Genomic DNA, 14,855 nt, shown 5'->3' on the forward strand with positions numbered 1-14,855 from the left:
ATTATTAGTTTTAATCCTCACCCTATTGATTTAAGAGACAGAGGAAGGGAGAGGAAGAGAAACATCACTATGAGAGAGAAACATCAATTGGCTGCCTCCCGTTGCACCCCGACTGGGGATCAAATCCACAACCTTCTGATGTATGGGGCAGTGCTCCAACCAACTGAGCTACCTGGGCAGAGTTTACTCTCTTTTTAAAATTAACTTACATTAAAACTGACTTCTTAAGCCCTGGCCAGTTTGGCTCACTGGATGGAGCATTAGCCTGTGGACTGAAGGGTCCTGAGTTCATTTCTGGTCAAGGGCACGTACCTCAGTAGCAGGCTCGATCCCCGGCCCAGGGACACGAGTGGGAGGCAACCAATGATGTGTCTCTCTCACATCGATGTTTCTCCTCCTCCCTTCCACTCTCTCTAAAAAAAAATCAATGGAAAAAATATCCTCGGGTGAGGATTAACAGCAACAACAACTTGACTTTTTAAATGTACAGTTCAGTGAGTTTTTACACATATAGATTCATGTAATCACTAACACAATCAGGATACATAATGGTACCATCATCACAAGAAGCCTCCTCATGCTGTTCCTTTATAGTTTCCCCTCTCTTCATCCCAGAACCCAGTCAACCATTGATCTCTTCTTTGTCTTTATAGTTTTGTTATAGAATGTTACATAAATGGAATCAGATAATATATAGCCTTTTGATACTGGCTTCTTTCAGCATCAAACCTTTGAGATTTATCAGTATTTTTGCATGCAGCAATAATTCATTCCTTCTTATTGCCGAACTAGAGGCCCGGTGCATGAATTCGTGCGTGGGTGTGGTCCCTTGGCCTGGCCGGCAATCGAAGCGTAAGCATCTGTCATGGAAAGGTGGGTCCCAGCTGACCTCTGGGCTCTGGGAAGCACTTGGGCCCCTGGGCCGCCACGCGCCCCCCTCCGCCTGATTCATGGTGCCTGAGTCCCCACACGGAGATGCGGTGAGCGCGGCTGGACGCCGTGGGCTGGGGTGCAGTGTGGGCCTTTGGGCTGCCCAGCAGCTCTGCAGGGAAGCTGGGCAGGCAGCCTGTTCTATCTGGCTGACCATGCTCCTGCATGAACCCACAGGGAGCCTGACCAGCCCCTGTGGTCCCGGCTGCTGTGGCCCGGCTCACTTGGAAGTCACGGTGTGGGTGCGGGGCAGGCTCCCTGAAGGTGCCCAGCACCTGAGCATGGGGGCTTCCCTGGCACATAAGCCTGGCATCCCAGGAAGGGTAGTAGGGGGAGTGAGAGCGAGCTTGGCGTACACCTGCATTCTCACTGCACCTCTGTCCCCATCACTCACCCCTCCTCCCCCCGGTAGCCGACAAGAGGTTGCTGCGCGTCGCTGATGCCTGCCATGTTCCATGCCGCCCCCCTGGTGGTCAGCGCATGTCATAGCGAGTGGTTGAACTCCCAGTCTCCTGGTTGAATTCCTGGTCTCCTGGTTGAACTCCCGGTTGAGGGGACAATTTGCATATTAGGCTTTTATTATATAGAATACTATTTTGTTGTATGGGTGTACCATAGTTTGTTGGTTTGTTCACTTTTTAAAAAAAATCTTTATTGTTCAGATTATTAAAATTGTTCCTCCTTTTTCCCCCCATAGCTCCCCTCCACCTGGTTCCCACCCCCCACTGTCCTCATCCATAGGTATACGATTTTTGTCCAGTCTCTTCCCGCACCACCCACACCCTTTCCCCCCGAGAATTGTCAGTCCACTCCCTTTCTATGCCTCTGATTCTATTATATTCACCAGTTTATTCTGTTCATCAGACTTTTTATTCACTTGATTTTTAGGTTCACTTGTTGATAGATATGTATTGTTGTCACTTTGTTGTTCATAACTTTTATCTTTACCTTTTTCTTTTTCTTCCTCTTCTTAAAGAATACCTTTCAGCATTTCATATAATACTGTTTTGGCGGTGATGAACTCCTTTAGCTTTTTCTTATCTGTGAAGCTCTTTATCTGCCCTTCAATTCTGAATGATAGCTTTGCTGGGTAGAGTAATCCTGGCTGTAGGTTCTTGTTATTCATCACTTTGAATTATTTCTTGCCACTCCCGTCTGGCCTGCATAGTTTCTGTTGAGAAATCAGCTGACAGTTGTATGGGTGCTCTCTTGTAGGTAACTAACTGTTTTTCTGTTGCTGCTTTTAATATTCTCTCTTTGTCTTTTGCTCTTGGCATTTTAATTATGATGTGTGTTGGTGTGGTCCTCTTTGGATTCCTTTTGTTTGGGGTTCTCTGCGCTTCCTGGACTTGTAAGTCTATTTCTTTCACCAAGTGGGGGAAGTTTTCTGTCATTATTTCTTCAAATAGGTTTTCAGTATCTTGCTCTCTCTCTTCTTCTGGCACCCCCATAATTCGGATGTTGGTATGCTTAAGGTTGTCCCAGAGGCTCCTTACACTATCTTCATATTTTTGGATTCTTTTTTCTTTTTGCTTTTCCGGTTCGGTGTTTTTTGCTTCTTTGTATTTCAAATCTTTGAATTGATTCTTGGGATCCTCTAGTCTGCTGTTGGATCTCTGTATATTATTCTTTATTTCAGTCAGCATTTGCTTAATTTCTAGTTGGTCCTTTTTCATATCCTCGAGGGTCTCACTAAATTTATTGGCCTTTTCTAGAAAATTCTTGAAAAACCTTATAACCGTGGTTTTGAACTCTATATCCAGTCGTTTGCTTTTCTCCATTTCTTTCATTTGTGACCTGTTTCTTTGCCTTTGCATTTTGGCTGCTTCCCTGTGTTGATAGAGTGGCTTTGTGTGCAAGGTGTCCTATAGGGCCCAGTGGCTCAGCCTCCCTAATTACCTGAGGTGGACACTCTTGGTGCACCCCTTTGTGGGCTGTGTGCACAGTATTGTTATAGTTAAGCGTTGATTGTTGTTGGTATCACTGGGAGGAATTGACCTCCAGGACAATTGGCTGTGAGGATCAGCTGTGTCTATGATGGGAGAACTTCTATGCTGGAGATACCCTTATGAGGCAAGACTTGCTTCAGTGGGACTTTGGTGCTCACTGAGTCTGCCCCTTGAGTTTGTCCCTTATGGATCTGAGGAGTTGTAATCTGGATGGTCCTACTCTGACCCCTTGGTACACTGGTTCTTGGATCTCCAAGGTGGTGCTAATTTAGCCTCTGCCTGAGGCCACCCAGCAGGAGCTACAGAGATATCTGCAGATTCCTCTTCTTTGTTTGCGTTTTGGAGGTGCCCAGATGAGGCCCAGCTGTGAATCATTGCAAGCTGCTGTGGGGCCTTGGGCCTTCTTTTGGATGTTCTGGGTCTCACTGACTCAGCTGCAGTTTGTTAGGTAAGTTTAGATTTCAAAGGACCAGTCCATTCATATGCAAAAGCCTCTGTGCACAGCTTGGATGGGGCAAGTGTCAGGGTGGAGCAAACAGCAATGGCTTCCCATCAGCCCTGCCCTAAGAGGCCCCCAGTTCTCAGTGTCCCTTGGTAATCGCTGCAAGCACCTCTGAGAGAAAGCCGCCCTTGAGTTCCGCCCGCAGCCAGACAGTCCAGTTTCTCCCTGTCTGGGTCCCCAGAGTCTCGCCTGGAACTGGAGTTTGGAACAGTTGGGAGCTTTTTTCTTCCTCCCACTTGAAAAAGACAGCCACGTACTCACTTGCCAGCCTTCTCCGCACGTGCGCGCACACCTCTGTACCTCTGCTTTTTACTTCGGCAGCTCCTCTGAGTCTCAGTGTGCTTTTCTCTTTCCTTCTAGTTGTAGAATTTCCACTCAGCCAGCCTTACTGTGGTTCTGGATGATGTCCATTTTGTCTTTTAGTTGTAGTTTTGAAGTTGTTGTGCGAGGCAGCACTTCAGGTGTTTACCTATGCCGCCATCTTGGTTTTTCCGGTTTGTTCACTCTTTAAGGATATATGGTTGTTTCTAGCTTTTGGCTATCATAAATAAAGCTGCTGTGAACATTCATGTGCAGATTTTATGGGGACATCAGTTTTTATTTCTCACCTAGTAGTGGAGTGCTGGGTAATAATATACTTACAGATTTAACTTTATAAGAAACTGCCAGGCTGTATTCCAAAGTGGTTTTTGCTTCAGGTATTTTGGAACTCTCTTGTTAATTACATACTCATTTCAGTTTATTTTATCTTTTTGGTAAATTGACTCTTTTATCATTATGTAATATCTCTTTTGCATAGTATGTATTTTTCCATCATTTTAACCTATCTAATTCATTACCTTTAAAGTGGGTTTTTTGTAAAAAGCAGGTAATTGTCATTGAGTCTTTTTTTTAAAATGCATTTGGTAATATACATGTTTTAATTTGTGTTTTGATCATTTGCATGTAATTTGTTGATATATTTGGATTTAGATTTACAATTTTATTGTTTGCTTTCTGTCTGTTTTTATTCTTGTTTGTTCCTCTCTTTTCCCTTTTCTGCCGTCTTTTGTATTACTTAAATAATTATTATTCCACTTTAATTTATTTATTAATTATTATTATTTTTTAAAATATATTTTTATTTCAGAGAGGAAGGGAGAGGGAGATATAGAATCATCAATGATAAGAGAAAATCATTGATTGGTTGTCTTTTGCACGCCCCCTCCTGGGTGGGAATTGAGCCCGAAACCTGGGACCTCTTGGTCCATGGGACAACGCCCCATTTATTGAGCCACACTGGCTAGGCAATTTATCTATTAATTATTTTTTACTCTCTTTATTTTTTAGTGATTATTTTAGGGATTACAATGTACATATTTACCTTTTCACAGTCTACTTAGAATTGATACTTTACCCCTTCAAGTGTAATGTAGAAATCTTACCACTTATAGGTCTCTTTTCTCTCCATTTTATATTATGTATATACACTGAAAACTTTATCAGACAATGTTTTGATTTTTTACTTTCAATATTATACATATTTTAGAGAACTGATGAGAAGAGAATAGTCTATTGTATTTACTGAGGTATTTATCATTTCTGTTGTTCTTTCTTCATTCCTGAAGTTCCAGGTTCCCTCTTCTATCACTTTCCTCTGTCCGCGGAACTTCCTTTAGCATTTCTTTTACAGCACTTCCAGCAACTAATTCTCTTAATTTTCCTTAATCAGAGAATGTCCTGTATTTTATCTTCATTTCTAAAGGATGCTTATGCTGGGAACAGAATTCTGGGTCAACAATTCTTTTCTTTTAGTCCTTAAAAATGTTGTACCACTTTCTTTTGGCTTTCCTGATTTCTGACGAGAAATCTACAGTCATTCATATAATTATTTCTCTCTTTATATGATGTGATTTTTCCTCTTGTTTTTTTATTGTGATGTGTCTGGGCATGATTTCTTTGAGATTATTGTGTTTGGGGTTTGCTGAGCTTCTTGAATCTTTAATTTTGTCTTTCCCCGTATTTGGACATTTCCAGCCATTACTTTTTTTCAGATATTCCTCCTGTACCATACTCTCACTCCTCTCTGTTCCTTTTCCCCTCTCTCTATTGCTCAAAACAGATAATTGCTATTGATCTGTCTTCAAGTTTACTGACTCTTCTATCTGCATTCTGCTAATGAGCTCATCTAGTGAATTTTAAATTTTGATTATTGTATTTTTCATTTCTAAAATTCCCATTTAGTTCTTCTTCATATCTTTTATTTCTTTGCTGAGACCGTTTTATCTTTCCAGTTGTTTGCTCTTATTCTTAGAGCACAGTTGTAAATGCTGCTTTGAAGTCTGTCTGATAATTTCAACATTTTTGTCAATCTGGGTTTGTATCTTTTGATTGTCTTTTGTAAGTTGAGATGTTCCTGGTTGTTTGTATACCAAGTAATTTAGGTTTGCATCCTGGAAATTTTGAATATTATGTCATGAGATCCTGGGTCTTTTTCAAATTCTAAGGAGAATGCTGAATTTTCATTTTGTTTTGCTTTAGCAGACAATCAACGTAGTAAGTTCAGGTTGCAGTTCCAACTCCTCTTCTGTGGGCTGTGGTTCAAATGTCAGTCCAGTGTTCAGAGCCTTTATATTCAGATCTTTTCTGCATGTGCACTTCCCAGTGGTCTGGGACCTGTCTGGTAGTTAATCCCGTAGTTCTGTTATCAAAGCCTGTGGTTTGCTGTTTAGAATCAGATCCACACATGCATAGCTTGGAGGCGAGCCAGAAGCTCATAGACCACGTTAGGAGCTCCTCCTCTCCATGATCTTTCTGACACTTTCTGACTCGCTGGGCTCCTCCTTCCATCCTCCAGTCAGAAAGCTAGGACTTTTAAATATATATATTTGTTCCATTGATTTCAGAGAGGACGGGAGAGGGAGAGAGAGATAGAAACATCAATGATGAGAGAGAATCATTGATCGGCTGCCTCCTGCACGGCCCACACTGGGGATTGAGCCCACAACCTGGGCATGTGCCCTGACTGGGAATTGAACTGTGACTACCTCCTGGTTCATAGGTTGATGCTCAACCACTGAGTCATACCAGGCAGGACTTTTTTTAAAATTGATTTTTGAGAGAGAGAGAGATGGGGGTTGGGGGAAGGGAGTGAAAGAAAGAGAAAAACATCTATCTGAGAGAGAAACATCAATCAGTTGCCTTCCATACGTGCCCTTGTCGGGGATTGAGCCTGGAACCCGAGTATGTGCCTTGACCAGGAATTGAACCTGCCACCTTTCCATGTACATGATGATGCTTTAACCAACAGCCACAGTGGCCAGGGCAGAAAGCCAGGACTTTAGATTCCCTGTTTTGCCTTACACTTCCTGTGACTTTCTTTGTTGTTCGAGTCAAGTGGCAGGAGGGCAGGAAGGGAAAAAAGCAGTGGGATTTGATCCAGACTATTGGAACCATGGCATCTGTGGTCAGAGAAAAAGGTTTCCCTCCTTCAGAGCCTGGCAGCTGCTGCCACCTCCCCTGCTGCCACCTTGGACTGGAACTTCTCCATTTGGCTTTTACTCATACCTTTTTTTTTTTTAAATAAATCTTTATTGTTCAGATTATTACAGGTGTTCCTCTTTTTTTTTCCCCCATAGCTCCCCTCCACCTGATTCCCCACCCCACCCCATGCCCTTACCCCCCACCACTGTCTTCATCCATAGATGTAAGATTTTTGTCCAGTCTCTTCCCACACCCCTCACACCTCCTTCCCCCTGAGAATTATCAGTCCACTCCCTTTCTTTGTCCCTGATTCTATTATATTCACCAGTCCATTCTGTTCAGATTTTTTATTCACTTGATTTTTAGATTCACTTGTTGATAGGTATGTATTTGATGTCATTTTGTTGTTCATAATTTTTATCTTTACCTTTTTCTTCTTCTTCCTCTTCTTAAAGAATACCCTTCAGCATTTCATGTAATCCTGGTTTGGTGGTAATGAACTCCTTTAGCTTTTTCTTGTCTGTGAAGCTCTTTATCTGACCTTCAACTCTGAATGATAGCTTTACTGGGTAGAGTAATCTTGGTTGTAGGTTCTTGCTGTTCATCACTTTGAATATTTCTTGCCACTCCCTTCTGGCCTGCATAGTTTCTGCCGAGAAATCAGCTGACAGTCGTATGGGTGCTCCCTTGTAGGTAACTAACCGTTTTTCTGTTGCTGCTTTCAAGATTCTCTCTTTGTCTTTTGCCCTTGGCATTTTAATTATGATGTGTCTTGGTGTGGTCCTCTTTGGATTCCTCTTGTACGGGGTTCTGTGCGCTTCCTGAACTTGTAAGTCTATTTCTTTTACCAGGTAGGGAAAGTTTTCTGTCATTATTTCTTCTAAAAGGTTTTCAATATTTTGCTCTCTGTCTTCTTCTGGCACCCCCAAAATTCGGATGTTGGTAGCTTAAAGTTGTCCCAGAGGCTTCTTACACTATCTTCATATTTTTGGATTCTTTTTTCTTTTTGTTTTTCTGGTTGGGTGTTTTTTGTTTTCTCATATTTCAGATCTTTGGTTTGATTCTTGGGGTACGTTGATCTACAGTTGAGTTTCTGTATATTCTTTATTTCAGACAGTGTATGCTTAATTTCTGACTGGTCCTTTTCCATTTTTTTGGCATTCTCATTAAGGTTCTTGAAGGTCTCACTAAACTCCTCAGAGGTCTCATCAAGTTTCTCGGCGGTTTTTAGAAGATTCTTGAGTAACCTTATAAATGTGGTTCTGAACTCTATATTGTCCAGTAGTTTGCTTTGCTCCATTTCTGTCATTCGTGACATGTTTCTTTGTCTCCGCATTTTGCTGCTCCCCTGTGTTGATAGAGTGGCTTTGTGTGGTAGGTGACCTATAGGGGCCAGTAGCTCAGCCTCCCCAATCACCTGAGGTGGATGCCTTTGGTACACCCCTTTGTGGGCTGAGTGCAAAGTCTTGTTGTAGTTAAGCCTTGATTGCTGTTGGTACACTGGGAGGAATTGACCTCCAGGCCAATTGGCTATGAGGACCAGCTGTGTCTATAATGGAAGAACTGCTGCGCTGGAGACACGCTTATGGTGCAGGACTTGTTTCAGTGGGGCTTTGGTGCTCACTGAGTCTGCCTCTTGAATGTGTCACTTATGGATGTGAGGAGTTGAAATCTGGTGTCTCACACTGACCACTAGGTACACTGGCTTCTGGATCTCCAATGGGGTGCAGGTCAGCTACTGTCTGAGGCCACTTAGCAGGCACTACAGTGAGAACTACAGTTTTCTCCTCTTTGCTTGGGGTTTGGAGGTTTTGGAGCTGTCTGACCCAGGCTGCAAGTTTGCTAGGTTAAGCTGAGATAGGGCAGGTCATTCATATGCTAAAGCCACTGGGTGGAGCTTGGGTGGGTTTGTAGATTGTGCTGGTCTCAGGGCATGACTAGGCTAGGGCGTGGCAAACAGCGATGGCTGCCAGTTAGCTGGCTCTGCATCTCTGACCGTGTCCTGTGACCCAGCACAGTAAACAATTATTCCTGCGCGCAGCCCTGCAAGCAGACCACCCTCACTTTCCGACCCGACAGCAGATAGCCCAGCTTCTCCCCGTAGGAGTTTGGGTCCCCCGCGTCTCCCCAGAAACTGGAGTTCGGAGTAAACGGGAGCTTGTTTCCCTTCGGGTTGAAAAAAGCAGTGCTTCCAGTCGCCCATCGCTAGCCCGATTCGCATGCCTCCGTACCTCAGCTTTTCAGCACTTGTGCACCCCTCAATGCTGTTTGCTCTTTCCTTCTAGTTGTAGAACTTCCACTCAGCCAGCTTTCCCGTGGTTCTGGGTGATAGACGTTTTGTCTTTTAGTTGTAGTTTTGAAATTGTTGTGCAAGGCAGCAGTTTAGGTGTTTACCTACGCCGCCATCTTGGATCCTCCCTCACTCTTACCTTTTTTAATGGCATAAAACCCGACTCAAAGACTCTGGCTCTGTGATTCGGTCATTAGATTAGAAAGTCTTCTATATTTTCTCAAAAAATCATGTTGATATAGTATTTAGGTAATTTTTTCTGGAAAGTTTTTTTTTTTTTTTTTTTTTTTGCTTGCTTTTTCATTTGTTAGCTATGAGGCCTTAAAGGGCTCTTTCCTGATCTGGGTTATTTAATATATATTTTTTCTGCTTCTAAGTTTTTATTAACGTGACTTTTAAAAACAAGCATATCCATACCAAGTGTAGAGGTTGAGTGGGAGAAGAGGGGAGGGGAGAGCAGGGCAGGGTAAGGAATTCTGCTCTGTTTGTAATAGAGCTCCAGGTTCATCCCGTCATGGATTCCATCTGAAGTAAAGGTGTTAAGGAATCCTTACTGGGGGTTCTGTCCACAGACCTCTCATCTCTCGCAGCTGGGTCATGGTGGCCTGAGCCATTTTGGACTGGTGACTGGTAATATTTTTTCTTTGAAAATTTCTGAGTCAGCACAGATGGAATGTCCATACCTTTTGGTGGAGGGCGTGGTGGTGAGGAAGCTTTGTAAACATAGATGCTGTGTATTTGGTGGGTGTTGTGGTTGTTATTTAATTCCAGTACAGCTCCTGTTATATTTCAGAAAAATATAAATAAAAAAGATCAGCTTGTATAGTTATCTAAGAGTAGAATATCTTATGTATTTATGACAGTCCCGCCTGTACCTTTAATAATATCAACACCATTAAGGGCCAGAAATGTCTATGGACACAGATGTCAGCCAGCTGTCATTCAGTTTGTGGTCCATGCATGTGACATTGATATCTGTGGTTTTCCCTAAATATACCAGACTCATGATTTTTCTAGGGCATCACTACCTTGATTTCCAGTGCTTCACTGTCAGGCTCTCTTTCCTGACTTTTTATATAATTTAAAAAAATTTTTTTGAAAGAATCTCAAAAGCTTAAATACAATACAGATAAATCTTTTCTTGAACTGCTTGAGCATAAAATGCTACATCACTCCTGTGTTTCCTTCAAAGAAGGACTTTCTCCTATGTAATCAGAGTATGTCCATCAAAATCAGGAAATTAACATTGATACGTAACTACTATCTAATTCTCAGACCCATTCAGAGTCTACCAGTTGTCCTAATAATGTCCTTTATTATAGTGAAAAGGGTTCAGTTCAGCATCACTTAGTCATGTCTCCTTAGTCTCCTTCAATCTGGAGCAGTTCCTCAGTTTCTCCTTGAGTTTTATGATTTTGCTACTTTTGAAGATTACAGGCAGTATTTTGAAGGACGTTCCTCTATTTGGGCTTGTCTGATGTTACCTCAGGACTACATTCAGGTTCTGCATCTTTGGCAGGAATTCCTCAACAGGGACAGGACGCTGGTGTGCTCTCATTGATCCTGTCATGTGGCGCAGACAGCGATTTGTCCCATCACTGGTGATGTTCACTTTGACCACTTGAGTAATGTGGTGCCTTCCAGGGTTTTTCACTTTAAAGTTTGTCTTTCCCCCTTTCTAATTAATAAATACTTTTTAAATTTCTTATTAATTTTTACTTAATTATTTTAAATAAGTATTTAGAAGTGTTGCAATATACATACCCTGTTTCTCATCAAACTATTTCTTTGTTTCCTATTTTACCCAAAGGGATAAGTGTGGTACTATCGATATTTATTTACACAATCAGATTGTACTGGTTGGCTAGTTGGAGCCCCTTCAGGTAGGTTTTGTGTCCTTGCAATATATCCCTCCTGCTCTCTGAGCATGAAGCTCAGTAAGATTTTCTGGACTCCTCTTTTTATTTTTCTCAGTTCCAGCTGTAGAATCAGTCTCCAAGGTGCCTGGCTATTTTTAGTGGGGAATGGTATACTTTTTTTCTTTGATTTTTATTTCTGTGAAAAGAGTTTATTTTAAAACCACAAAGGCCACTGCCTTGTGCCATTTTTTCTCATGTGGGTATTTGTAACTTTGTTCTAGAAATTGGAGATGATGTGGTATGGAGGAGTGACCACTGGCTGAGAGAGGAGAGCTGGGTAGTAGAGTCCAGATCCAGTTGTTGGGCCTCTCATCTCTGAACCAGGTTCTCCAGTGGAAAAATGGAAGGACAGAAGTGGATTGAGATCTGGGCCAGTCCTGGAGTTCTCTTGTATTGCTTAGCACATTAGTTTGCCCAGGTCCGGCTGGTGATATGCATTTGAAGGGTGGAAGCTGTGTCTTCTTCTCACCTTTGCTATTTGCTGGTTGAATTGAGTGTATACAAAGTTACTGGCTCTTTATTTGGTTGGTAGGAATGTCCATATCTAGGCTTCTTTTAGGAAGAGTGATGTGTAGTTGCAAAGACAAGTTTTGTGGCCATTTTATTAACGTGTTCCTGGCTTCCTCCCCATTGTATGGAGGGCCTAGTTTTCTCTCCAGCATTTTCTTATGAGTAGACTGTCTTCAGCACCTTTAATATTGGGCCTCTGAAGGCTCAGATAGACTCTTGAAAATAGGACAGAGGCACTGTGCTACTTCCTACTGCACTTTTCTCTGCAATTCTGATTAACGACCTGTCTCCATGAGAAATTTCAGCTGCTTCTACCATTCAGCACATCCTGCAGTTGTTGAATCAGAAACACCACAAAAATAAATATTGTGTGTGAAAATTGTTTACTTCTGCAGTATGTGAGTGTGGAGACCCATGTACACAAACAAACAATGGTGTGTGTGTGTGTGTGTGTGTGTGTGTGTGTATTCTAGAACATTTGGCTCCTTTCACTCTTCCTTCTTCATTCCTAACTCTTATTTCACTGTTAATACAGCTGGTAAACAAAGGTGTGGATTCACAGACTGAAGGAGGAGATAGCCGTCCATCCATGGACTTATTCAAGGCCATCTTTGCCAGCTCCTCTGAAGAAAAGTCCTCGTCCTCTGAGGATGAGCAGGGCGACAGCGAGGATGATCAGGAGGGTGCCGGGGAGGCTGACTTCAAAAGTTCCCAGGAGGAACTGTCGTCTGTGGCACACAGTACGTCAGTATTTCAGACTTTGGGATCTAAAGGAGAAAACAGCGATGTCTCTAGAGAAGCTGCTGCTTTGTTTAGTGTGTAATTTTAAACCAGGATAATAGCAATCAATGGTGTTTTAATCTTTTACATTTTTAACTGGAGTAGACCAGAGTTCTGTTTTATTTGTCTGGTACAAACCTCTGGTATATTTTTAGGATAGCTGTTTGATAATGTTGATTTTCCTACTTATCCTAGTTGAGAAGATTTAAGAATAGCAAATATTTTGTTTAAAAATAGCTGTATTTATGAATGTATGTATATATGTATTTTAGAGAGAAAGGAAGGGGTGGGGAGAGAGAAACATTGATTTATTGTTCCATTTATTTATGCATTCATTGGTTGATTCTTTTTTAAAAAAAAAATATATTTTATTGATTTTATACAGAGAGGAAGAGAGAGGGGGAGAAAGATAGAGAGTTAGAATCATAGATGAGAGAGAAACATTGATTCACCTGCCTCCTGCACACTCCCCACTGGGGATGTGCCCGCAACCAAGGTACATGCCCTTGACCAGAATCGAACCTGGGACCCTTCAGTCCGCAGGCCAACGCTCTATCCACTGAGCCAAACCAGTTAGGGCCATTGGTTGATTCTTGTATGTGCCCTGCCCTGACCGGTGATTGAACCTGCAATCTTGATGTGTCGTGACAATGCTCCAACCAACTAAGCTTGTTTTCAAAACCTTGTTGAGAAGGAGGTGCTAGGATTGCTGGATGACATTTAGTCATGAATACAGGGCTCTTCCAGCTTTCCTCCGTAGGGCACATTGTGTGCTCTGGATCAACTAGCCTTGGCAGGTGGGGTCTGTCCTCATTGCTCTAACACTTGGTCAGTAGCTTGCCCTGCTTGTTCTGTGTAACCCATCCAGGAGTGTTGGCACAGGAAGGGAGGCCGTCTTGCGCTTGCAAGGTTAGAAGACTTTTCAGATGCTTGGGGGTGTTATTCTTAGGTGATTGAAATGTCAGCCTCTATTTTATTTCTATAGAAAAAACTCAACTTACATTTTTATTACGAAGTCATGTATATTTGAATTTTAGAAGTATAAATATATAGAAAGCTTAAGTTCCCAGAGATAACCATCCCGAACACTTTTGATACTTATGTTTCTAGACTTTTTCTATTTTTATCTCTCCTATTTGAAAACATAGTCATCCATTTTAAAAAATGAGATGATTTATGTGAACATGATAATTTATTTATATTCAGTTTTTCTCCTCTTTGATAATTCATTTTGAGTGAAATTAAACTTTCTGAGCTGGGGCATAGTCTTACATCCCTGTTTGTAAATTTTATTTTTCTCAGATGACCCTTCTTCGAGGACATCTTTCAACCCTTCAGTTTGCAGTAGGTGATCGGGATGCCATACACACCCCTGTGTTACAGACACTGGTGCATTTGGTTGCCTGTGCTCTTGTGTGACTGACTTCCCAGCTCTAAAGCCCAGGAGGTTGGAGGTCAGGTCCATGGTTCACCACACCTGTGTTCTCAGCACCTGGTGTGAGCAAGTGGTGAAGGAAGGCACATGTTATCTGGTGGCAACAGACATTAGTTAAAGACTCAAATACATTAATATTTGGCAAATATATAAAGTTAATACACTGGTGTTTTTCAGCTAGTGAGCCGGCCCCCCAGGAGCCCGCACCTTCCTTCGTGATACAGAAGACGCAGATAGACGAAAGAGAAGCGTTCGGCCCTCGGCTGCCTCCTGTCTTCTGCCCCAGTGAGTCCAGAGCTCCTTGGTTCATCTGTTTGCACTGGTACCAGAGTGTCCCCTCACATGTGACAACTCTAACTGTGATATATCCACCCATCTAATTCAGCATGAGGCCAAACAAATATGTACATTGGTTGCTGGTTTATCTGTTCTCAGCCACATTTTGAAACCCATTACTCCACCTAGTACCTTAATGATAGTTGTTGCTTTACAGCCTCAGAGTCCTTTAAGCTTTTCTTTTCTTCTTTTTTTTTTTTAACTTTCAGATATTTCAAATGTTGTCATTTATAGAAATATTGACCTCTCATGTTTAAATTTTTAGACTGGTTTATCATTTCTCTGAAGACTGGGTTAAAAAAACCTCTGATAATGTGCCCCAGGTAACTGAATAATAGATGTTATCTACTCTATAGTTTCCTGTGGCACTCACATATAAATATTGTTTTAGTTAATTAATCCAGCCCTCAGAGATGATAAGAAGCAGAGAGAAGTAAAAAGTGAAGTTTGAAAAGTTGCAGTGAATGTATTATTTGCTTCAGTTATTCAGATCTTTAGCTTAAAGTGTGTTAGCTGTTAAAAGCTAAGTTATTTATGCCCATTTCTCAGGTCGTCCTTGATGTCCTTAGAATAGTTAATAACTTAATTTGGTCTATGGGTTATTGAGGGAAAATGGTTTTTTAAAAAAAAGCATTAAAAAAAAAGGTTATTAAAACCACAATGAGCTGGACTGGTGTGACTCAGTGGATTGAGCATAGCCCCATGGACCAAGAGGTCCTGGGTTCAACTCATGGTCAAGTCA

The 14,855-nt window shown here is 41.9% G+C and overlaps 1 protein-coding gene across 3 annotated transcripts in view; it reads left to right on the top strand.

Annotated features, from left to right (window-relative positions):
- The window catches only part of GPATCH1 (G-patch domain containing 1), a gene marked incomplete at its 3' end in the record, with an annotated part of 67,971 nt that overhangs the window by 47,501 nt on the left and 5,615 nt on the right, over nucleotides 1-14,855 (top strand). For 2 of the 3 annotated variants that reach the window (XM_080645562.1, XM_080645563.1), the window contains exons 16-18: nucleotides 12,098-12,302; nucleotides 13,645-13,686; nucleotides 13,955-14,062. In XM_080645562.1, the coding sequence (XP_080501688.1) occupies nucleotides 12,098-12,302; nucleotides 13,645-13,686; nucleotides 13,955-14,062 (355 nt within the window). The remainder of the gene's footprint in view (nucleotides 1-12,097; nucleotides 12,303-13,644; nucleotides 13,687-13,954; nucleotides 14,063-14,855) is intronic. The other variant, XM_080645564.1, reaches the window with a different exon arrangement.

Source organism: Plecotus auritus (genome assembly GCF_963455305.1).
Source record: "Plecotus auritus genome assembly, chromosome: 10".
NCBI classification, from domain to species: domain Eukaryota; kingdom Metazoa; phylum Chordata; class Mammalia; order Chiroptera; family Vespertilionidae; genus Plecotus; species Plecotus auritus.